Genomic DNA, 26,176 nt, shown 5'->3' with positions numbered 1-26,176 from the left:
TAAATAAAAAGATGTTCAACTCACATTTAAGATGAGGTAAAAAGGCATCAAGTAACATTCAGCAGCAAGCAATAAAAAGGATAAAGACCACTCTTTTTATATCTTCTATGGTTATTGGGAGAATTATTTGGCTGAAACTTAACAACTTGAGGAACTCCTAGGAAGTGGAGTGTTAACTAAGCAGGAATAAGAGATTTTCCCATTGGATGATTTTCTCTGAGAGGATTACATTTGTGTCGATAAAGGGAAACCGGGATATAAGATCTTCTTTGATCCATTCTGACATGCGTTTAGATTTGCAGACTGATGGTAAGAGTCAGTGATTTTGGGTGTTGGTGACGGTTTCCCCTATTTTACATATGAATTGGAATAGGATCATCCCTTTTTTCTACATATGAATCCGATTATTACAATCAAGAATACCTCATTGGAAGTTGTTAAATAACGAATTGAACTTTATATTTTCCATACCTTTTTTTATTATTATTATTTATTTTATTTTTTTTAAGAGCGCTATATCATAATTTATATACTAGCAAATCAATATTCGCTATTGTCTTCTGGCAACTTCTCCCGGCCAATTAGGACAGGAGGCGGATCGGGTTGGCCAGATGGAGAAGCCGTGGTGTGGCGGACCTGGGGGGGTTTATTTGCTGCCCCCCCAAAAAAAAGTTTAGCACCAGCTGCCACTGATAGAAAGCTGTGTTTACTAAACTTTACTTTGTGAACTAACAGGAGCATCTTTCGGTTCATTCACTGTCCAGTGCAGCTGAGGCTGCAGAGACAGGGATGATGGAATCTATGCCCTTGATGCCTTTCACTGTCTCAAAAGTGAGAGATCAGGGGTCTGCTTGCACCCCTGATATTTCACTACAGCCCCGCCCCTGAACAGCATTGTGAAAAACTAAATAGAAAATCATTTAAAAATCGTGACTTTTTTTTTTATAGCAGTGCCCCCATGGGCTGCTGAGTATAGTAGTAGTTCCACCTGTCACCCTGCCCAGCCCGGCATTCACTTCCACTCACTCTCCAGACAATGAACAGTCCATTAGCTTTGTTTTGTTATTTTATTGAGGGATTAAACTTCGATGGGGTAAAGGGATTATGGGATACCCAGAATCAATAGTATTAAATGATGATATGATTAATATTAAACTCTGTTCACATCTCTCTAAAGCTCCAGATTTCTCCAGCACAACGCTTCTTGGTAGACTGTTACTTTCTCTCCTGTGCAATACTTTCTTCCTGGTTCAGCTAGCACATGGTTAGGCCCAACTCTGAATTAAGCCCAACTTTAGGGATTGGCCATTTGCTGGCAGGGACCGCAGACCCCTTTGGTGTACCAATGAATAGCAGTAGAAATACAAAGTCTTTAGTGCTAGCTGTATCAAGGTAGACTACTGGTCCCAGTCAGTCCTGGGGAGAGTCTGCCAGCCCTCCTGGCTCTACATTCACACCTGGCATGCCTCTCCTAACTCTCCCGACTGTGCCCGTCACTCATTGGCACCTGGTGGATCCCTCCTGAAGACTTGCCCGGCAGTGTTCCCTGCTGTCCTCTCCTGCTCCTGTTCAGGACACCCCTTGGGTTGTGTAGGGGTTCCTTTCCAGCTCTGAGCCCCTGGCCCAAGGTCACTCCCCCCCCTCGGACTGGGGGGGCTCCCTTCAAGGCCCCGACAGCCTAACGACAGCCCCGACAGCCTAACACTCAATCTCTCAGTTCTCCTACCCGAACAACTCCTCCCAAGCTTGGCTGACCCAAGGTATTTAAGGAGGCCTGCCCCCTGCCAATCCTAGTTGGGGATTGGTCAGGGCTTCTTACTACACCCCAGACAGCTCCACCTCTCTTAACCTCCTCTGCCCCCAGAATCTTCTGAGAGCCAAAGGGAGGTTACCAAGAAGTGACACTGTCTGTGAGTCACCAGCCTGCTCTAAACCACTCCCAGCCCCACAGATCAAAACAAACAGGCCTAGGCCTGCCTAAATTTACCTGCACTGGCCAAAAACTGAACTCTAGCACCTACCTAAAGGTAGAGGGTGCTACACTTGTAAAAAGGGCTCATTCACATTCTGGTCTATGAGGTATGAATGATCAGTTTGTGCAGCTCGAGACATCTGTTTGTTACTCTATGAGGACGCAGTGGCTGTACCAACACAGCCGCAAGTCCTAATTTGACAGGTGTGCGGGTGTGAGTGAGTGGCCCCAAATGCACACTGACTGTATTCGGGGGCCATACACCTGCATCAACACACCTGTCAAATTAGGACCTGTGGCTGTATCCGTAGAGGTCCCCATGACATGACCTAGCCTGCCTACGCACAGCTCCAGCCACTTATTTACCCACAAAGCTTTATTTATGAATAAGGATGAGCTCAGGCATGTTTGCAATTGCCACGTGCTGAGCCCGCCAGGAAGTCGGCGCAGCGCTGCTCTAATCACAGGCAGTGAGACATTGCCCGATCTCTGCAGCCGTGCATCGGGGCAATGTCTCATTGCCTGCTATGATTAGCGCAGCGCTGCGCCGACTTCCTGGCAGGCTCAGCACGTGGCGTACGTGGACACGCCTGAGCTCATCCTTATTTATGGACTCAGTACAGTTATTTTATGTTTCTGACCACTAATGATGGGTTGAGTGTATTTTTTACATATTTGGTGGGGTGGGGGCCCATATCAGGTAGGCTATATGGGGCCCCGTGGTTTCTAACAGCAGCCCGGGTTTCCTCTATGAATGAGCTTCCAGGACTGCTGTTAGTTGGGATCACCGCAAAGCCTGGTCCCGCTCTGTGACGTCAGCCGATATGGACTTTATCTCGCTGTCGGCTGAATCTGGGTCACATGAGTGCAGAACAAGGTACACTCCTGTGACCCGCCGGGAAGCATGGGAAAAATAGCTTTGGCCCTACTTCTCGCCCACTGAGCAAGACCCCTTGAAGTACATAGGGCCAAGCCAAACTGTAGGCTCTTCTTGGTTACAGCTCGCTATTCCCATTGTTCGGCTGTCAAAGAAAAATTTCACATCTACCTCTGAATGTATGTCAGCCACGCCTGTACCGCTCTCTGAAAAGTGATCCCCCACAGAACGCTTTTCACAAGCCCCTGCAAGTCTAATGGAGCCTGGGCAGCAATTTTTCCCTACAATTGTCTTATGACAGAACCTGGTGGCTCTATGACAGAATCTGGAAGGTAATGTACAGGAGAAATATGTCGTTTTGTGATTCATGGCTCTGTGTTTTGATACCTATGACAATATGCAGGAACATACAAACTCCATGTAGACGTGCCCCTGCTGTGAGGCGTCTCCATTGACGTTTGTAATGGAGAGGTGGATTGTGGGAGGAGAGGGGACACAGGCTGAGATGACAGGAGGAGTTGTCACCCTTATGTGACGGGCACGCGCCTCCTCTGTCTCCCCCTCATGTGACGGGCACGCGCCTCCTCTCTATCACTGAACTTCCATCATCTCCCTCCCCAACTCCTCCCCCTTCTCCAGCACCGGCGGGGGCGCGCACAGGGGGTCTCGGGCGCGCACTGACTCAGTACGGAGTGTCCGATGGGCGGGAGCGCGCGGCTCCGGCCTGTCTATTGGCGGTGATAGGGTGAAGATGGCGCCGGGCGGATGGAAATCCTAATGACAGTCTCCAGGATCGCTTCTATTTGTACCATGGTAGGTGTGGAAGGCCTGGGAGCCGGATCCGGGGGGAGGGCTGCAGGGGACGGACAACCCGGGTAGGGGACGGGGCGGAGTCCACTTTGCGGTGTGCGGAGTTACGAGAGGCCGGGGATGAGGCCTAATGCTGGCTGGCAGGTGGAATGGGAAGTCAGGGAGGGGGGGCCTGGAGATATAAGACCTGTCCGCCAGGGAAGAGTACTGCCAGCACACCCCACATCAGGGGCAGCTGTGAGGGGAGGAAAGTGCAGGTTACACGGGGGGGTAGAAGGGTGAGGGAGCTGCAGGTGTGAGTGGGGTGGATAGAGGTCCATGTGGGGAGGAGTGCAGGTTACACGGGGGGGGGGGTAGAAGGGTGAGGGAGCTGCAAGTGTGAGGAGAGGATAGAGATTCAGGTGTGAGGAGAAGGGAATAGAGATCCAGGTGTGAGGAGAATAGAGATCCAGGTGTGAGGAGAGGGGAATAGAGATCCAGGTGAGAGGAGAATAGAGATCCAGGTGTGAGGAGAGGGGAATAGAGATCCAGGTGAGAGGAGAGGGGAATAGAGATCCAGGTGAGAGGAGAATAGAGATCCAGGTGGGAGGAGAGGAGAATAGAGATCCAGGTGCGAGGAGAGGGGAATAGAGATCCAGGTGCGAGGAGAGGGGAATAGAGATCCAGGTGCGAGGAGAGGGGAATAGAGATCCAGGTGCGAGGAGAGGGGAATAGAGATCCAGGTGCGAGGAGAGGGGAATAGAGATCCAGGTGCGAGGAGAGGGGAATAGAGATCCAGGTGCGAGGAGAGGGGAAAAGAGATCCAGGTGCGAGGAGAGGGGAAAAGAGATCCAGGTGCGAGGAGAGGGGAAAAGAGATCCAGGTGCGAGGAGAGGGGAATAGAGATCCAGGTGCGAGGAGAGGGGAAAAGAGATCCAGGTGCGAGGAGAGGGGAAAAGAGATCCAGGTGCGAGGAGAGGGGAAAAGAGATCCAGGTGCGAGGAGAGGGGAATAGAGATCCAGGTGCGAGGAGAGGGGAAAAGAGATCCAGGTGCGAGGAGAGGGGAATAGAGATCCAGGTGCGAGGAGAGGGGAATAGAGATCCAGGTGCGAGGAGAGGGGAATAGAGATCCAGGTGCGAGGAGAGGGGAATAGAGATCCAGGTGCGAGGAGAGGGGAATAGAGATCCAGGTGCGAGGAGAGGGGAATAGAGATCCAGGTGCGAGGAGAGGGGAATAGAGATCCAGGTGCGAGGAGAGGGGAATAGAGATCCAGGTGCGAGGAGAGGGGAATAGAGATCCAGGTGCGAGGAGAGGGGAATAGAGATCCAGGTGCGAGGAGAGGGGAATAGAGATCCAGGTGCGAGGAGAGGGGAATAGAGATCCAGGTGCGAGGAGAGGGGAATAGAGATCCAGGTGCGAGGAGAGGGGAATAGAGATCCAGGTGCGAGGAGAGGGGAATAGAGATCCAGGTGCGAGGAGAATAGAGATCCAGGTGTGAGGAGAATAGAGATCCAGGTGTGAGGAGAATAGAGATCCAGGTGTGAGGAGAATAGAGATCCAGGTGTGAGGAGAGGGGAATAGAGATCCAGGTGTGAGGAGAGGGGACTAGAGATCTAGGTGAGAGGAGAATAGAGATCCAGGTGTGAGGGGAGGGGACTAGAGATCCAGGCGTGAGGGGACTAGAGATCCAGGCGTGAGGGGACTAGAGATCCAGGCGTGAGGGGAGGGGACAAGAGATCCAGGTGTGAGGAGAGGAGAATAGAGATCCAGGTTTGAGGAGAATGGAGATCCAGGTGTGAGGAGAGGAGAATAGAGATCCAGGTGTGAGGGGAGGGGACTAGAGATCCAGGCGTGAGGGGAGGGGATTAGAGATCCAGGCGTGAGGGGAGAGGACTAGAGATCCAGGCGTGAGGGGAGGGGACTAGAGATCCAGGCGTGAGGGGAGGGGACTAGAGATCCAGGCGTGAGGGGAGGGGACTAGAGATCCAGGCGTGAGGGGAGGGGACTAGAGATCCAGGTGTGGGGAGAGGAGAATAGAGATCCAGGTGTGGGGAGAGGAGAATAGAGATCCAGGTGTGAGGAGAGGAGAATAGAGATCCAGGTGTGAGGGGAGGGTACTAGAGATCCAGGTGTGGGGAGAGGAGAATAGAGATCCAGGTGTGAGGGGAGGGTACTAGAGATCCAGGTGGGGGGGGGGGGGTAGAGACACGGGTGGGTACAGGTGTGTTGGGGGGGATAAATCTGCAGGTGGACACAGGTGTGAATTTGCTGGTTGCAATGTGTGGCATAGAGCTGTAGGGGAGGGTGGGTACAGGTGGGCAGATGTGTGGGTAGCAGTGCAGGTGGGGGGGGGGGAGAGTGTAGAGGTGCAGGAGGGCAGAGGCATGAGGGGCATAGATCTGGGATAGAGCTTTATGCAGTCAGCTGTGTGGGCTGTGTACATTGGTATGGAGTAACACCTCCCCTGCCAGAAATACATACAACCTCTGGGGATGTTTATACATGTGTGTCATGAAGAGCTCCCAGCATTCTCTCCTCCATAACCATAGAGTGGACCAGCTATGTTTATGTAGAAGGATTTGTATTTTCCTTGGAATTAAGAACATTGAAAGTAGGAGATTCCTCCCGGGGATCATGTCCTGTGTGCATATTAGGCTTGAGATGGATGGCTCAGGTGCCCCATCATACATGTACTGTGCCCCATCATACATGTACTGTGCCCCGCACCCCATAAATGCAGCCATGACCAACACTTCAAAGCTGCTGGTAGTAGTACACAGCCCACAAGCATGGTGCAGGTATGACGGGCTGTCTTTTATTTTATGGTAGGCATAGTTTATATGGTTTGATAACACTACTAAACCAATTGATACATGCACACAGGTATGTTGTGTTGTTTGCTTTCTAACTGTACAAATGGTTTATAATGTTATAAAATTCAGCGCTGAGCTTTGCGGTTCAAGTGATTTTTGCCTGTTATCTCATCTATATCAATACTTTATCAAATGTTGGGTTTCGGGGGTTTTATTTGAAGACTCTGGCTGTTTGATTGCTGCAGAAAAGCTAGATGTCGAATAGAAGAAGTCGAGTCCTCACCTGTAGCAAGCAGAAGGAGCCGTGTTTCTTTTCACTTGAATCTGGTCACAATGGTTCAGTCAGTTTTGTACAGCCAAAGTCCACATAGTTCTCTGGGATGAGCGCTAGATGCAGATTGTGTTCTGTGTAATGTGTCATTTCTTGTTATGAATGACATTAGCAGTCTTTAGCATGACTGAGGTCTATAGTGTATATTCACATGGCTCCTCATCAGCACAAAGATCAGTAGCTGCCCATTGCTCTGGGCTGAGCAAATCCCAAAGGCCATGTTGCATAAGAAACTGCTGAGTTTTGGCACTAAAATTAGGTTAAATGATGCTGACCTTGCCTTGGTTTTGCAATGTGCCACACATGTTTCCACATGTGCCATAGCTACACCGATCAGCTATACCCTTTTGAACACTCAGGTTAAGTGAATTAGGTTGATTATTTTTTTTTGTTACAATGACATCTGAAAGTCGGTGAGATATGAGGCAGAAAGTGAACACGTTGTCCCTGAAGTGGTGAGAGCAGAGAAAATGGATATTGCTGTTTGCTGTGTAGCTACAGACCAGTCAGGGGCCCATGCTGACCCGTGTCCACAACCAGAAGCTTGTGAGCATCTGAACTGGACCACAGAGCAATGGAAGAAGGTGGCCTTGTTCAATCACATTTTCCTTTACAACATGTGGATGGCCGGGTGCATGTGTGTCACTTACCTGGTGAAGAGATGGCAGCAGAATGTTGGCAGAGGCAGTGTGGTACTTTGGGCAATGTTCTGCTGGGAAACCTAGGTGCTGCCATTCATCCGGATGTTAGTTTGACTTGTACCACCTACCTAAACATTGTTTCTGACCAAGTACGCCTCTTTATAGAAATGGTATTCCTTGGTGGAGATGGCTTCTTTCAGCAAGGTAATGTGCCCAGCCACACTGCAAAAATGGTTTGTGGAACACAACAATGAGTGTGAGGTGTTGACTTGGCCTTCACATTCTGCAGATCTCATTCCAATAGAGCATCTGTGGGATGTGCTGGAAAAAGAAATCTGATCCATGGAGGCCCCACTCGCAACCTACAGGACTTGAAGAATAAGTTCACCATTTGTAGAAAAAAATGCACATCTTTTTGCAGGTAAAAAAAAAAAAGTTTATTTTTTACTAGCAGCCTGCAAAGCATTGCAGCTGCATATGTGGGTGCAGATCAGGACTCTTGCAGACTGTAAGGGTAAGCTGTCTGCTCGGACAAGCAAGCACTTGCACACTGACAGGAAGAAACGATGAACAACCAGAGTACACAACAGCACCCTGGTCATTCATTGAGAACTACAAGCCAACAGCCACAAAGGCTAACAGTACGTGTAGTTGTGCCCTCTGTGAATGCATGATGCAGCTAGGTGGGCGGAGCCCCAGGCTCGCTGTCACTAGTTGCCGCGGTATGAGGAGAGGTTGCAGCAGTAGAAACATGCTAAAAAGTGGAGTGTTCCTGAAGGTGAGCTTATCTCTGCTATGGCGGCTTGGTGCCAGCACACCTTCCAGTGGCCTCCATGCCTCGTCAGGTCTGTTTTGCCAGCAATAGAGGTATCTACTCAATACTAGGTAAGTAGTCATAAAGCTACGGCGGATCAGTGTATTTCATAATATTGTATGTAATAACATTTTGACCACTCAGCAATTCTTTGTATTCCCCATATTTATCGCAGGGGTGTTATTAAAAGCAACAGGTACTTTTTTTTTTTTCTGTGTCAAGTCCTCTCCTCTGGGATGGAGTATGAGGTCTAGGTGGACTTGTTGTCTCGCATGGTGCCTGCGGCTATTTTATACACAAACCACAGCAGCTGAAACCTGCAGGTTACAATTAGAACGATTACCATCTCCTGCCTGTGTGTGTTTTGTTATCTGGCCCTAGGCACAGGTGTCATCAGGAGCTCGGATGTTCTTCTTAGCCCTCTCTTCTAGATTATCTTTTTGTGTGTTGTAATAACATACAGTCCATCTGTTGGCACAGCCATTGCGGTGTCTGTCTCTTTACTTTTAGTAGTAAGGAGGGGATTTCTCCCTATAAATTATGAACTGTCATTTCTCACTGGTTGGTATGAGCAATAGATTCATATACTGTACTTGTGTGGCAGTATTGCAGTTCTGTGCACCAGCTGCACCTTGGCACAGGATTTAGCAGGGAGATTAGCATCTTGTACCACCTGTCTTGTTGCCTAACATTTCATTTGTGCTTGAGTCAGGATTCACATGATTCTTGTGACTTTGAAGCAGTTTTTTTATTCATTTTTTCAGATTTGAGCATTTTTGTTTTGGGCAAAAACATAAGCTAGTTAGTTACTGGAAGGAAGAGACAGTAGTTAGTTACACAAGAAAACGTTTTAAAAAAAGTTTGTTCATCAGGGACTCCCAATGGGACCTGAAATCCTGAACTGCACATGGGGGACACACTTGAAATTGCTGAGGTGCTAATGTGGTGCCAAACATTTTCTTTCTTTATTTTTTTTTATTTTTTATTTTATTTTGCTTTCGAACATGGTTAGGATGCTGAGGGTAGACCTTGCTTTGTCTTCAGCTTTTATCTATCCTCCCTTTTCACACTGACTGTGACCACTGGCCCCAATCCCCGTGGTAAGGATGGCTTCTTAGCTTGCTGTGCAAACCCCTTTGAGCATGCTTAAAAAGAACATGCATCTGCTGCCTGCGCTGGAGAAACGCAGCAAGTGAAAATGAATACGACGTCACTACGGGCACGCATGTGCAAGGCACTATGAATGAGGGGACATGTCCTGAAGAGAGCAATCAGATGACACTAGATTACAATAAGTCCTCATGCACACTGGGAGTTAAAATAACGTTATAAAAACTCCAGTAGCTTTGCAGTATTTTTTTAAACTTTTCAGCTTTTTTCAACGTTTTTGCAATAGCGTTTATCATCGTTTTTACGAATTTAGCGTTTTTTTTTTTTTTTTTTTTTTTAAAGAATTTTTTTTTTCTAATGGATCAAAAACGTTAAATGCTGGTGAGTGAAGTTTTTGAGCGTTTATCGACGTCTATCAACGTTAGAGCATTTTTACAGCTGAAAAACGTCTCTCAGAACCCACTAGTATTGTGTTTTTTTTTTTTTAATTATTATTTATTTATTTTTTTAAATGCTCAAAAACACCACTGCCCAAAACTGTTGATAACTGCTTATGTGTACACATAGGATAACATGATGGGGAGTTTAATGACTGTAGAAAAAAACGTCTACTGCCAAAACAGCTGCTGTAAAAACTTGCAGTGTGCATGAGGCCTTAAATTGTGTGCTCTCCAACCAGGAGTTCAGGGAAGCTGCACAGAGAAAGCTGAAGGCTTCTGCAGAAATAATAAATTTGAATGATTGGTTAACCACTTAAGCCCCACACAATTTGGCAGCTAAAGGACCAAGCCCCTTTTTGCAATTCGGCACTGCGTTGATTTAACTGACAATTGCGCGGTCGTGCGACATGGCTTTCAAACAAAATCGGCCATCCTTTTTTCCCACAAATAGAGCTTTCTTTTGGTGGTATTTGATCACCTCTGTGGTTTTTAATTTTTGCGCTATAAACAAAAATAGAGCGACAATTTTGAAAAAAAATGCAATATTTTTTACTTTTTGCTATGATAAATATCCCCCAAAAATATATAAAAAATTTTTTTTTTCCTTCAGTTTAGGCCGATACGTATTCTTCTACATATTTTTGGTAAAAAAAATAGCAATAAGCGTTTGATTGGCTTGCGCAAAAGTTATAGCGTCTACAAAATAGGGGATAGTTTTATGGCATTTTTATTAATAATTTTATTTTTTACTAGTAATGGCAGCATTCAGCGATTTTTTTTTTTTTTTTTTTTTTTTTTTTTTTATTTTTATTGTGACTGCGACATTATGGCAGACACGTCGGACAATTTTGACACATTTTTTGGACCATTGACATTAAAACAGCGATCAGTGCGATTAAAAATGCACTGATTACTGTAAAAATTTCACTGGCAGTGAAGGGGTTAACCACTAGGGGGCAGTGTAGGGGTTAAGTGTGTTTTTTTTTTTTTTTTTTTTTTTTACTGTAGGGGGCGTGGCTTGGCGTGTGACGTTACTGATTGTCTTTCCCTGTGACAGGGAACAGACGATCAGTGACAGGCTCACTAGGAAGCACGAGGAGAGGTTTGTTTACACAGAACACTCCCCGTTCTTCAGCTCTGTGACCCGATCGCGGGACACTGGCGGCGATTGGGTCCCGCTGCCACGGAGCTCAGGACCGGGTTGCGAGTGCTCCGCCGGTGGCGCACACGCGACCCACGGCTGGGCACTTAAAGGGCAACGTACCCGTACGTGCTTGTGCCCAGCTGTGCCATTCTGCCAACGTATATGGGCGTGAGGCGGTCCTTAAGTGGTTAAATAGTTTTTAATCTTTTACTTGTGCAGTAAGTATACGCTGGCAACAAGAGCTGCCCCAGATGAGCTGTATATTGAATTAAGTTGCAGTTTCTTTTTCTGATTTCTGAAGTCACTGTTTTGCATTTCAAAATTTCCATGTGGAAGGCGGTAAGATTTGGAGCTTAATTTTATTAAAGTTAGTCATTATCTTTTAATGTAAATGACAGAACATTGGTACTTAAAGGGATTGTAAAGTGAATTTTTTTTATTTTTTTTAAAATAACAAACATGTTATACTTACCTCCACTGTGCAGAGTGGCCCCGAACCTGTTCTTCTGGGGTCCCTCGGCGGCTGTCTCGGCTTCCTCCTGCAGGTGCTTCTCACGTTCATGCGAGCTCCCTCGCATGGTGAGAAGCATCTGCGGGCGCGCTCCCGTGATACAGCCGGCGGCTATAGCCGCTCGCTGTATCACACGGCCCGCCCCCCCGCGCTCCGCATCAGTGGATTTGATTGACAGCAGCGTGAGCCAATGGCTGCGTTGCTTTCCATCCATCCACTCCAGCCAATCAGCGGCCAGGCTGAACGGTGGAAAGGATGTCGGGGGACAAGTGCGGGACTTTCGAGGGGTGAGGTAAGTAAAACGGGGGGACTGGGGGCGCCGGCACTGTGAGATGTTTTTTCGCCTTAATGCATAGAATGCTTTAAGGTGAAAAAACATTTACCTTTACAACCCCTTTAAAGCTGAACTCCAGGTATGAATAATAATGCATAATTAATTCGATCTAGCTTGGAGCAATGTAAGTATGCATATGGCAGACCTGTGGAAGTTGATAGTCACTGTAGTAGATGGCTGCTGTCTTCTGGGTCCCATGCCAAGTGACTGCCCAGCTTTATAGTAACCACAAGGAGTTACCCACACAAACGCCAGTCACAGGACACCATGCAGAACGTTCTCTGATTGGACAAGGTGGAAATGTTTACATCACCTCACTGGCTCATCCAATTGGAGAATGCTTTGCATTCATTGGGAAAAATACAGGGCATTCTGCGAATGGTGCCCATGCCAAGCTTGCAGCCCCCTGTATTTACAGGCGGTCCCCTACTTACAAACATCCAACTTACAAACGACTCCTACTTACCAACGGAGGGAAATAACAGGAAGTAAGAAGAAATCTACCCCTAGGAAGGGAAATTATCTCCTGTAAGAGTTAATCTGGGAAAAAGGTTTCTCTACTGATGCTTTATCACCAATCCTTGTTTCCCTAACAGCCCAATATTTTCAAAATCCAATTATCATTGGGACAGAAAGTGAGGTGAAATCTTCTGTACAGGGTGATAACCCTTCCTTATGTTATCCAAAAAGCTTAAAAATAGATTTTTTGGCTGGAGCTACACTTAAAAAATGTACCTGTTCCGACTTACAGACAGATTCAACTTAAAGCGTGGTTCCACCCTAAAGTGGAACTTCCGCTCATCGGAACCCTCCCCCCCCTCCGGTGCTACAGTTGGCACCTTTCAGGGGGGTGGGGGGTGCAGATACCTGTCTAAGACAGGTATTTGCACCCACTTACGGGCATAGACTCCCACGGGAGTCTACGCCTCTTTTTGTCCTGGCGCGCTGTCTGCTGGGACACACACGGGTCCCAGAGACAGCGCGGACCATTCCTATTGTGCTGCGCGACTTGCGCATGCACGGTAGGGAACCGGGAAGTGAAGCCGCAACCCTTCACTTCCTGATTCCCTCACCTAGAATGGCAGCAGCCGAGAGCCAAGCGATTGTTCAGTCTAGGCTGCTGACATCGCTGGACCCTGGGACAGGTGAGTGTCCATTTATTAAAAGTCAGCAGCTGCAGTATTTGTAGCTGCTGGCTTTTAATAATTATTTTTTACAGTGAAATCCCTCTTTAAGAACAAACCTACAGTCCCTATCTTGTTTGTAACCCGGGGACCCCCTGTACTATGAAGCAGGGCTGCCGCTCAGCATGGGACCCCGAATACAGTGGAGATTGCTGAAGTAGTAATTACCTATTACAGTGGCTCATTTCCTCCATCAGTCTCACAGGTATGGCTCATAGATAGACATTGGTCCATTCTGTTCCAGTGTAATTATGCACTAAAATCCATACCTGGAGTTCAGCATCAATAAATATTACTTATAATATTCTATCAATGGTAAAGGCCTAGAAAACATCCTCTGAAGTATTCAACTGCAAAATTGCATATTAAAGTGTAAGTCCATTTTGTTCCCTTAGCTTAAATCTGCTTCCACTCCCTTCTAAACCCCTTTTTATTTACCCCTTGAAAGGAAGATGTGTATACTTGCCTATTCTGAGAAAAATCCAGTCATGATCTCTCCAATGAAAAGGAGAGTTTGCTGACAACAGCTGCATGTGATGGTCTGATCACATGATCAGCTGTTCATGGCGGCTTCAGTGTAGAGGAGAGACAACCTATGCCCCACGGCAAGTCTATGGGTGACGTCAGCGATATATCTCTATCTCTATCTCTATCTCTATCTCTATCTCTATCTCTATCTCTATCTCTATCTCTATCTCTATCTCTATCTCTATCTCTATCTCTATCTCTATCTCTATCTCTATCTCTATCTCTATCTCTATCTCTATCTCTATCTCTATCTCTATCTCTATCTCTATCTCTATCTCTATCTCTATCTCTATCTCTATCTCTATCTCTATCTCTATCTCTATCTCTATCTCTATCTCTATCTCTATCTCTATCTCTATCTCTATCTCTATCTCTATCTCTATCTCTATCTCTATCTCTATCTCTATCTCTATCTCTATCTCTATCTCTATCTCTATCTCTATCTCTATCTCTATCTCTATCTCTATCTCTATCTCTATCTCTATCTCTATCTCTATCTCTATCTCTATCTCTATCTCTATCTCTATCTCTATCTCTATCTCTATCTCTATCTTCCTTTCACAGGGTAGATAGAATAGGGGTTAGAAGTGGCTGGACTTCCACTTCAAACCATAGGGATCTCACTGACTGCAGATGCTTCGTGGTACGCTGTACTCAAATGTAATAATGAAGAGTAGCCTACCTGCTCACTATTTAGTCCAGGCAGTGCTGTAATGCTGAGTGTGATACTTTTTGGGGGGTTCTGAGAGCTGCTGCTTGGAATACACAAAATTTACACCAACTGTGGCTGCCTTTTATTTTTTTTTAATTTTTTTTTTTTCCGCTCACTTTAGAAAGCCTAAAAAAATGTTAATGACGTTTTTTTACAGCCTCTAGTCAGCTTAGAACATGGTTTGGAAGTGTGAATGTGGTTGGCTTTGTAAGAAACAGAAAATAAAATTGGTTGCAGTGGATTACATATAATTTAGATTAAACTTGTGTCCATACTATGCATACTAAGGCAGTAAAAAGAGTTTATAAATGTATAGCCACAGCCTAAGGTGGATCTGCCTCTAGCATTAGTAAATAGGAAAGTATATCATAATTGGGTTTTAAACTTTTTTTATTTTTTTTATTCAGTTATTTCCTGGCCCAGGCGAATTATGTCATACATCTCAGGAGTCTTCAGAATGCAGGCCCAAGCTAAGGGCAGATGGATTCCAGGAAGTAAATGCTATATGAATCATCTGCCCTTTCTCAAGATGGCCCGGCCAGAAATGCTAGAGGGGTTTTTTTTCAAAGTGATTTCTCAACAAAATAAAGCATTGAGAGATGGATGGATGGATGGGGAAGTTTGCATTGAATATTAAAAATTAATCAAATAGCATTTTTGGTCAGTGGTGCTCAGATGCAGTGCAGTTCTGCTTTTAAAATTGCACCAATATAGCAACCGAATCCACGTTAAATTCATTAAGCTTATGTGGCGAAATCTGTCATTTCTTCTACAGTGCGCATAAACCTAATAAAAACTGAGAAGCATTTTGGCTTCTGGTGTTGGGGAATGGAAGCACACCATTACAAAACTGATTTCAGCACTGACTTCAACTCAAGTGCGTTTTAATGTGAGTCAACACACACTAAATGCAACATGTGATGTGACTCCAGTGCTAAGGATTGGGAAGATGTGGAGGAATGAGTATGACACAAAGGAAAATGGCTCACAAGTGAGTTTTTCCTTTTTTTTTTTTTTTTTTTTTAGTTCTGTTAAAGATTTTTCTGTGTAGTCAACCTGAAACAATGTCTGCTTGGCAGGATAGAAATCTCTTGGAGAGAAACTGTGTAGAGGGCAGTAAATAACCAGAATGAATCTCTTTACTGATTCCCCCCCCCCCCCCAAAGTGGCTGTGAACCCTTACATAAATTCGGTGAAGGGACTGGCCACAGGTGATAATGACAGATGGAAAAACAAAATCCTCCTACATAAGATGTACCTGTTCATCTGCAGTCTTCTCCTCTCTACATATATTCAAAGTCCAGAATTTATAAAGCTTGTCTGAGCTGTCAGAAAAAAAGGGGGGGGGGAGAGTTGAAGTCACACTGTAAGGCTGCATTCACACCTGAGCACAGCGTTTTCAAGCGTTTTTTGCGGCGTTTTTTACCGCGATTTGCCGCAAATTTGTGCAGGGCAAAAGGTCACCAATGTTAAAAGAAGAAAAACGACCAAATCAGCCCGATTTCGCGCGAAAAAGGGTCCGGAACTTGTTTGAGCTTCAGGCGACTTGGAGTGGAGATGTGAACCATCTCCATTGAGAATAATGGATTTTTTCCCCTCCAGTGTTTTGTAGCTTCAGGCGTCAAGCTACAAAACGCTCAGGTGTGAATGGGGTCTTAGAGCTTTCCTAATTGAGGTGTGCAGAGTTGACTGGAGGGAAGAGACCCCCCCCCTTTACACAGCTCACAGGAACAGTGCTGGGGCTGTCAATCAGCGGGAGGTCCTTCCCCTCTCACCTTTATTCTCTTGGTATCAGTAAAGCTTGTCAGAAGTGACTCGTGCTGATATCAGAGGAATGAAGCAGTAGACAGAAATGACACTTGGTGCTCTGGATTGAGACAAGCACACACTAAAGAGGCATATGCTTTGTTCATATTTCATGTCTGAAGTTTACAACAACTTTTAAGTAGGTAGAGACTTCATTGGTTACCATGAGTTTCTTTGCTTCAGAAAATTTTCAATTTGAAAGTCAGATGTTCCTTTTTTTTTTTTCTTTTACACACAAAAGAAGTGGAAGCTTTGAGGATTTGTATTGAAGGACATCAGAAGGCAGGCAGAGTAAACAGGCTAGGTTGTGACCTTGTGTGCATTCTCTGCAGCATTTATGAAGCCATACTATGTACCCAGTGTCCTGTATTTATACTGTTTACACGCTCATTAAACAGATCAAGAGATATAAGATTTAAGGCCAGTTCACACCATAGGAACGCAGTCCGGATGCGTTCCAGGTGCTTTTCTACACGTGCGTTTTTTGGTGTGTTTTTGATGCAGTCCCATGCTCCCCCCCCTAATTTTTCTTAATCTTAAGCCCCATACACACGGTCGGACTTGTACAAACTTTTCCGTGGACTTTTGTACAAAGTGTGTTGTCCACAAGTTTGTATTGCATACACACGGTCGGACTTTTTGACAACAAACACGAACGTAATGACGTCACAACGTACTGACGCCGCTTCAAAAGAGGACGTTCAATGACTCCAGCGCCACCTTTGGTCAACTTCTGTATTGTAGTCTGATCGTTTGCAATGGTTCTGAGCATGCGTGTTTGTACCTTGTACAAAAGTCCGATGCTTTTGCATACACACGGTCGGACTTTGCTCCATCGGACTTCTGTTGTCAAAAAGTTTGTCCGTTCGCAGAGCCAACAAAAGTCCGATGAAAACAGAAAAAGTTTGTCCGATGGAGCGTACACACAGTCGGATGTTGCTCCAAAACAGCTAATTTGCATGTTTGTTGTCAAAAAGTCAGACCGTGTGTACGGGCCTTTAAATGAGGACAAGTATGTTGCAGTGTGTTTTTGGTGCATTTAGGTGCGTTGCTGTGCATTTTTGATGCATTTTACAGCATTCCAGTACCTTTTTCCTGGAGCTGAAACGCACTGCAACTGCAAACACTGCTGTGAACTATGCCATCGAAAACCATATACCATACTTTCCATGCAGAAAAAAATGCACTGACTGGACTGCATGTGGGGTGAACTGGCCCTTAATACATTTATATTTACTGTGCACAAACCAAAGCATTGAGGGCCAGTTCACACCACTATTGGTCCAGTGCATTTGTTTTCTGCATCAAAAACGCATGGAAATTAGGCTATATGATTTTCAATGGCATAGTTCACACCAGTGCTTGCAGTTCCAGTACACTCCAGAAAAAAGTAGAACATGCTGCATTTTTTCTGCACTGGACTGTACTGGAACGCTGTAAATCACAATGGATTGCACCTAAATACACAAAAAATGCACTGTCTGCAACACACTTATGGCCAGTTCACACCATAGAAACGCTGGCCAGATTTTTTTCTGTATGCGTGTTTTTGTTGTGTTTTTGATGCAGTCCAGGGCTTCTCCCCCCCACCCCCCCCCTTTTTTTTTTATAATTAGGGCCAGTTCACACCGTTTTTTTTTTTATGCGTTCCAGTGCGTTTTACAGATTTCCAGTACAGTCCAGTGCAGAAAAAATGCAGCATGTTCTACTTTTTTTTTTTCTGGAACTGACCGCACTGGTGTGAACTATGCCATTGAAAACCATATAACCTACTTTCCATGCGTTTTTGATGCAGAAATAAAACACACTGGACTGCATGTTGTGTGAACTGACCCTTATCTAACCACTAGAGATCTGCGCTATAGCTGAATGACGGCTACAGCGCGGACCTGCTTTGCCGGGGCTACGTCTATTGACGTCGTCCCGTGCATGAGCGGCCTGCCCTTAGCGCACGGCGCGCTCTGTGATCAGTGAGTCTATGAGACTCGCCTGATCACGGATCCGAGCAAGTGGTCGATCCCGACCGCTTACCACGTGATCAGCTGTCAGCCAATGACAGCTGATCATGTGACAAAACCGAGCTGGTAACCGGCTATTGTTCCTCCTCGCGCTGACAGCGCGAGGAGAGAAAAAAAAAAACGATCACCGGCGGCTGTGATCGGGACATCAGTCCCAATCACGGCCAGCTTATCAGTGCCCCCCTGCCAGTACCACCCAGATATTTAAAAAAGTGCCACCCATCAGTGCCCATAGTGCCATACATCAGTGCCCACAGTGCCACCTATCAGTACCCACAGTGCCACCTATCAGTGCCCACAATCTGCCTCAAGAACAGTGCTGCACCTCAGTGCCACATATCCGTGCCCATCAGTGGTACCTATCAGTGCCCATCAGTCCCATCTATCAGTGGTACCTATCAGTGCCCCTTAGTGCCACCCATCAGTGCCGCCTTATCTGTGCCCATCAGTACTGCCTTATCTGTGCCTATCAGTGCCACCTTATCTGTGCCTATTAGTGTCGCCTTAACTGTGCCTATTAGTGCCCACCAGTGCTGCCTCATCGGCGCATTTCAATGAAGGAGAAAAATGACCTGTTTGCAAAATTTTATAACAAACTATTAAACATGATTTTTTATTTTGCATATTTTTTTGTTTGTTTAGCAGAAAATAAAACTCCCAGCTGGAATTAAATACCACCAAAAGAAAGCTCTATTTGTGGGAAAACAATGATAACAATTTAATTTGGGTACAGTGTTGTATGGCCCGCGTAATTGTCATTCAAAGTGCATCAGCGCTGAAAGCTGAAAATTGGTCTGGGCAGGAGGGGGGGTTTAAGTGTCCAGTAAGCAAGTGGTTAAGGTTAAGAAAAAAGAGGGGGGGTACTGGACTGCATCAAAAACGCACCGGAATGCATCAAAAACGTGCATGCAGAAAAGCACCTGGAATGCATCCGGACTGCATTCTATGGTTTGAACTTGCCCTTAAGCTAAAAAACCCAAGGGCAAAAGGCCTGACCTCATGTGATAATTTGGCGTTTTAGCAGCTGTAGCACTGGAAGTGTTAGTTGTCACTTGGGAAAACTGCAGTGGTTGAAGGGTTGTTTCCTTTTATACATAGAAAATAGAAGCTCTTGAGGGTTCCACATTTTCACAGCTCTTACTGTGAAGAAGCCTTTCTGTATTTGGAGAGAATACCTCTTTTCCAGACATTTTACTAATATCTATTATGCTGGTATGTTTGACGGCACTTAGTAATTAATGCCAAACATACAGTATACTGGTGCTTACTCAAGAACGTTTCAGTAAGTTTTATAGCCATTTATGTTTTTCATTTTGAAGCATATAGTGGTGTTTAAGGGGTGGGGAGGAAATGTTTAAAAGAATCTTTATCCTCTATCTTTATACAATCTGGCACATGTCTGTAAATCATGAGATTGTATAGAATTTGTCATGTTTTATCGCAAATATGTATTTCAACGGTGTATTTAGTTTTATCTGGAATTCAATTTTAAAGTAGAGCTGCACGATTGGCTAAAATGAGAATCACGATTTTCTTTGCTTTGAATAAAGATCACGATTCTCTCATAATTCTCATGGTGTGACATCTTCTTTCACATTATACAAAAAAAAATTGGGCTAACTTTACTGTTTTTAGTTAAAGTAATTAAAGCGGGAGTCCACAGGGAGTCCGCGTTTTTTTTTTTTTTTTTAAAAGCCAGCAGCTACAAATACTGCAGCTGCTGACTTTTAAAATAGTGACACTTACCTGTCCAGCGCGCCCGCGATGTCGGCACCCGAAGCCGATCGCTAGGTCGTCTGTCGGGTCCTGCTGCCGCCATCTTGGGTATGGGAATCAGGAAATGGAGCCTTTCGGCTTCATTTCCCAGTTCCCTACTGCGCATGCGCGAATTGCGCTGCGCAATAAGGACGCTCCCCGCTGCCTCTGGGAGCTGTGTGTTTCCCAGCAGGCAGCGGGGCACTTGCGGGAAGGGGCGGGCACTTGCGGAAAGGGGCGTAAGTTACGCCCCTTTCCGCAGAGAGCTGTCCCGGAAGTGTGTGCAGTTACCTGGATTATCCAGGTAACTGCACCCCCTCCCCCCTGAAAGGTGCCGATTGTGGCACCGGAGGGGGGAAGGGTTACGATGAGCGGAAGGTCCACTTTAGGGTGGACCTCCGCTTTAAAGTATATTTTTTCTTGAAAAAAAAAATGGAGTTTGAAAAATCACTGCAGAAATACGGTGTGACATAAAATATTGCAGCAACCACCATTTTATTCTCTAGGGTCTCTGCTAAAAAAAATATATAGATCAGATCACGTTTGGGTGCTCCATGTAATTTTCTAGCAGAAAATGATTTTTACTTGTAAGCAACAAATGTCTGAAAAGGTTTGTAGGTCTTTAAATGGTTAAACTTCCCTCATCTACACTCTGGAGATCTTTCCTTTGATAAGTAGAAACAAAGTATCTTTTTGTTCTTTTATTTGTGTGTTGTAATAAAATTTAGCAGGCTGTCTGGATTTTTTTTTTTCCAGCTGTAAGAACTCTCTGCACTTGTTAGAAATATTGTGACATGCTGTTGAAGATCAGGAAGGGAAAAAGATCGCGATTTCGATTCTTAACGATTAATCGTGAAGCTCTACTTTAAAGCTAAACTTGAGTTTTCCAAAAACCGCCCGCCCTGTGTAAACATTACCTATTAAATGATACATTTTTGTTTTGTCTGCATATTTATTTTTAGCTGTAATGCTGCGTTTTGTAAACATACAAAAACCGCCTGTCACTCTTAAAGTGGTTGCACTAGCTCATTATGAAATACTTACCTTAGAACAATGTTGGTCCCGGCACACCGCTGTGACTGGCCACATGTCGTCTCTGAGCTATTTCCGGGATACGTGGGCTTCGGCGATGTGATTGGCCGGAGCGGCAATGTTGTCACTCCCGTTGGTAACGACACAGAAGCTGAAGAAATGGCACGAGCGAGCCGTTTCTTCAGTGCCCAGGTGCCGATGACATCAGCACATGTGGATACAGTGAATAACTCCTAAACTGTGCAAGTTTAGGAGAAATTCACGGTACCTACAGATGAGCTTTATTATAGGCTTACCGGTAGGTAAAAGTTGTTTTACAGGGTTTACAACCACTTTAAAGAGGAGCTGCACAAAAAAAAAAAATATTAAAAGCCAGCAGCTACTAATATTGCAGCTGCTGACTTTTAATAATATCACACTTACCTGTCCCAGGTTCCAGCGATGTCGGCGGCAGATGACGAGCGATCGCTGGTCTCGCTGCAGCCACCGCCGCCATCCTCTGTCAGGGAATCGGGAAGTGAAGCAAGAGGGCTTCACTGCCCGGTTCCCTACTGTGCATGCGCGAGTCGCGCTGCGCTGGTTCCCCGCTGTGTCTCTGGGAACTGTGTGTTTCCCAGAACACAACGGGGGGCGGAGCCATGCGGCGGTGGGCGGAGCCATGCGGCGGTCTGGCCGGAAGTGGGTGCAGTTACCTGGATTATCCAGGTAACTGCACCCCCCTCCCCCCCGAAAGGTGCCGATTGTGGCACCGGAGGGGGGGAGGGATAATACTAAATAGTTGCTATTTACTGGGAATGGCACCTCAAATGAGGCAAAAAAAGACGAAGAGTGTGATGAAGTACATGAGTTACTTTGCCATGCGCAGGACAGCCTGTAATCAATGGGCTGTCCTGTGTGTTTGTTTTTGCGTGTTTATAAAATGCTAAATGTGAACACCTTAACCATTTGCTTACTGTACTTACCTAACTGTCTCTAACAGCATGTCTAACAACAAGTCCTGCACTCTTAACCCCCTGCGACGCTGCACACTGATAATGCTCCTCCCGCTGATCATACCGACAAGCCTCTCCTTAACGTGGTGTGCTGACAGCTTTCCTCCATAGATGGGGCACTGTTCTTGGCTTTGCCTTGCTAACGCTGCCCTGTCTTGATCCTGTCTGACATACTAAGGCAGGCTGTATGATGGGCACTGGTAGGCTGCAGGGCACTGGTGAGGCACAGGCAGGCTGCACTGATGGGCACCAATAAGGTGACACTGATCAGCACCGGTAGGTGACACTGATAGGCAGCACTGCTAGGTGGCACTGGTGGGCATTGATAGGTGGCACTGATTGCTGGCACTTATGCACTGATTCATGGCACTGGAAGGTGGTATTGGTGGGCACAGATGAGGCGACTTCGCCTCTTCCTCTTCTGGACCGATATCCCTTGCTCTAAAGCCAGTGATTGGCTTTTTGTTCTGACGTTGTCAGCGTGAGGAGAAAAAAAAGATTACCGTTCTTCTGTCATTGTCAGACAGCTGATCATGTGGTAAGGGGTCGCGATCGGCCCCTTACTCCGATTTGTGATCACCCAAGTCTCATTGACACCGTGATCACAGCACGCGTTGCACGTGCCCCTCTGCTACAAATAATGTAGCTGCTGACTTTTAATATATGGACACTTACCTGTCCAGGGAGCCCACGAGACGATTTTTAGATTGGGTGCTGCTGCCACCATCTCCACTAAGGTAAACCGACTGTGAAGCCTTTTGGTTCCCTACTGTGCTTGCATGAAGTGCTCTGCACTTTCTAATTGGCCCAGTGTCAGAGGAGGGGGGGGACTTCTGATTGGTACATAATCACTGTAAAGCCATTGGCTGCAAGTGCTGGTCAGATGCTCGTTTTCCAGCATGTCCCTTCGACAAAATCTGATTGTGCACTACACTGCAGTGTAATTCATTCTGAATGACACACCTCCGCACAAACACAGTAGATAGTGACTGACATGCTGCAGCGCACTATGCCTAGGTTCACATTGGTGCGATTTGACATGTCAAAACGCATGCCAAATCGGTCGCTATTGCTGGCAATGGCAACATCCTAGTCGGCGCAACACCAATTCCCAAAAGTAGTTCCTGTACTACTTTTGGTGACTTCAGGGGGCGATTTGTATAGACATCTGTGCAGGAACCCACACAGATGTCTGTCAAATCACTCCAAAGATGAGCTGCATTGCCAGGTTGAAATTGTGCGAGCTCAGCTGAACTCGCACGATTTCTAACCCACAGCAATGTGAACCTGGGCCTAAACACTTGGGGAGGTTGCTTTTACAAAAGGAAAATATCCTGTACACTGCAAGTGCATTTACTCTAGATCTGAGGGAAGCTCTGCTGATTTCTATCATCCAATCATGTGCAAGCAAAAAATCTGTAAATTTTTTTTTTTTGCATGTGATTGACTATTTTTTGCAAGTTGAAGCTTTTCCTCATTTCACTAATCTCTGGAGCAACTGCACTTTCAGTGCACAGTATATTTGCCTTTAGTAACTCAACCCCAGTGTGTGTTAGACCCCTTTCACACTGGGACGATTTGCAGGTGCTACAGCACACTGGAGTGGTGCACTGGCAGCACGCAAAAAAAAAGTCTTTGGAGCGGTGTGTATACCGCTCCTCCACTGCTCCTGCCCATTGAAATCAATGGGCAGCGTGGCTATACCACTGGCAAAGTGCTGCTGCAGCAGCATTTTGTGGGTGGTTTTAACCCTTTCTCGGCCGCTAACAGGGGTAAAAGTGCCCCCCGCTAGCGGCGTGAAATTGGTGGGAAAGTGCCGCCAAAAATAGCTGCCCTTTACCGCCGACGCACCCACCGCCCCAGTGTGAAAGGGACCTTAAGGATTTTTTTTAGATCTAAACTACTGTGTTTGGCAAATATGTTGTACGCACATGCGCAGGTAAACTCCAAAGCAGGGAAGCATCAGCATTCACAGGAGTACAAGGGAGTACAGCCATTCACTTCTATGACCACCGAGGCACCTCGGGAGTGAAAAACCCCTGGAAATTTTACACCAGTCATATTTTATGCCTGTAAACATTTGTGCTCATGAGACCTAAGCAGGGTTGAGCAAAATGTCTTCTATGCTTTGTCCTCGCTAACACGACTACTGTCTATTCTGCTTTGTTTTTCCACAACAGCAGCTTGCAGGATTGCTGGAAATATAATGGTTTTTAGTGCTGTGTACAATGCATGCAAAGAAAAATCCAGCTGACTGTGGTGTTCAGTGTTTTTAGGCTCATTTACCTCAATGGGGGGGAAAGAGTCTAACGTGTTTCTATTTTTTCAGTGACAAACAAATAATTTTTTTTGTTATAATGTTTCTGATTTTTGGTGCAGATAAACCCTTCATTATTACCTTCACATTCCCCTAACTTTGGAAACATGCCTGCTACATGTACAGTGCTTCCAAAATTACTGCAAAATACTCCCACAAATGGGGGCCATTGATTGCAACTAGGGGTGCAACGGATCAAAAAACGATCGGATCGTTCCTCGGATCAGAGTCACGGATCTGATCATTTTTCGATCAGCAAATAATGATTGAATTTGCAAAAACCTGTGAAAATTCCACCACCATATAGTCCCCACTGTAATAGCCATGTCATCTCCCCCACTGTAATATTGGCTGAGTATTGCAGAGTATGGCTGGGTATCACAGGGTATTGGCAGAGTATGGAGGGATGGCTGAGCTTGGATGGCTATGACTGCAATTGTCACAGAGCAGGGCAATACAGATCCAGCCCACAGCGCTGCTTCCATCCGATCTCTCCCCTCCACTGTACAGATCAGTACACAGAGAGGAGAGCGGAACCGGCATCATGAGATGACGCCGGTTTGTTTACAAGTGATTGATCCATCATTTGGCGGAGCGATCACATTGTAAATGGCCGCCTGGTGTACCAAGATGGCTGCCCCCTCCAACCCGAGGCAGCAGAGCGATCCGCGGATCGCGGGGTGTGCCGACCCGAACAGGTTGACCCGTTTGGATCACGGATCGATGTCGATCCGTTGCACCCCTAATTGCAACCAAGATTTGTTAATTTGCACACACAAACATTTTTCCTAACAAATTCATTCAAGATTGTGTTGCAAAAATGAATACACCCCAATGTTTTATGTAAATGTAAATTTTAGACAACAAAATCCTAATTAACTAGAATTCAACTACAGGTGAGTCTAATTATACATTAAACAGGTGCCCATCAGACAGTTGATTATAAAAGGGCGTTACTTAAAGGGGTTGTAAACCCTCACAGTTTTTTTTACATAATCCTGCTCCTGTACCCCACTGCTGTACCATGCAATCACTAACTTTTTGTTCCATTTCTACGTATAAATTCCTTATTTTGGGGTCTGTTTTCCCCACTTCCTATGATTGTCTCCTATGGATGACCCGTCCACAGCACCATTCTAAGGGTTGTCCTGTGTGCGTGCACGTGCGCTTCCATCACTGGGACTACATCCCTGTGGGGAGGCGCTGGCTGCACCCACAGGCATGGGAGTTGCAGCCATGTTTGACACGGAAGCTCCGCCTCCCATGCCCTTTGATTGGCATGGTAATCTGGAGCTCTGTACCGCAGCCCCGCCTTTCCTCCGCCACGCGTTTTTTTTTTTTTTTTTGTGTGTATAGACCTAGCCAGCATAATATAGGTGTGTTTGGGAGGGGGGAATGGGCATGACTAATGGGAGGTGTCTGTGTACATAAGGCTCTACTAGCTTTGGGAAGAAGGCTCGTTCTTGTTCAAGCACACAGTGAGAAAGCGGCAATGCGCATGCATGACGGGAATTGTAGTTCAGAATGACGACAGGGAGCGCAATACGAAAACCAGAAGCTAAAAGAAATCGAAAGGAGGAAGAACGTACAATCTGTATATAGAAAGCATGTAAAGGAAACATTTTGGGGCAAATAATATATAGATAGCAGATGTTTGTACAACATATATAGCAGAGATATGAAAAAAAAAAAAAAAAACTTTTACAACCCCTTTAAGACCTCTTTCACACTGAGGCACTTTTGCGCTAAAAAAAAGCACCTGAAAACTGCTTCCCATTCATTTCAATGGATGCTTTCACACTGGGGCGGTGCACCGGTGGGGCAAAAAGTTTTGAAAGCAGCATCTCTGGGGCATGTTTGGAGCGCTTTAAAAAGTGTTTAAAAAAACGCCCCTGTCCATTGAAATAAATGGGAAGTGCCGCAAAATGGCTTTTTTTTCTTAAGGTCACGTGACCTTAAAAAAAAAAAAGCACACCGCTATCGCCACAAAAATTGCGCTAAAGCACTGCAAAAACACCTGATGTTTTTGAGCGCATCACTGTGAAAGGGTAGAA

The 26,176-nt window shown here is 45.8% G+C and overlaps 1 protein-coding gene across 1 annotated transcript in view; it reads left to right on the top strand.

Moving 5' to 3' along the window:
- Nucleotides 1-3,411: 3,411 nt before the first annotated feature.
- The window catches only part of USP12 (ubiquitin specific peptidase 12), a 126,688-nt gene continuing 103,923 nt past the window's right edge, over nucleotides 3,412-26,176 (top strand). The window contains exon 1 of the mRNA XM_077484062.1: nucleotides 3,412-3,662. Coding sequence (XP_077340188.1) covers nucleotides 3,615-3,662 — 48 coding nt within the window. The 5' untranslated portion in view covers nucleotides 3,412-3,614. The remainder of the gene's footprint in view (nucleotides 3,663-26,176) is intronic.

The sequence above is a fragment of the Lithobates pipiens genome, unplaced genomic scaffold (assembly GCF_037356315.1).
Source record: "Lithobates pipiens isolate NorthernLeopardFrog02 unplaced genomic scaffold, aLitPip1_a1.2 Scaffold_16, whole genome shotgun sequence".
In the NCBI taxonomy this organism is placed as follows: Eukaryota; Metazoa; Chordata; class Amphibia; order Anura; family Ranidae; genus Lithobates; species Lithobates pipiens.
The sequence above is the reverse complement of the archived record's forward strand: the minus strand, read 5'-3'. Positions and strand labels throughout refer to the sequence as shown.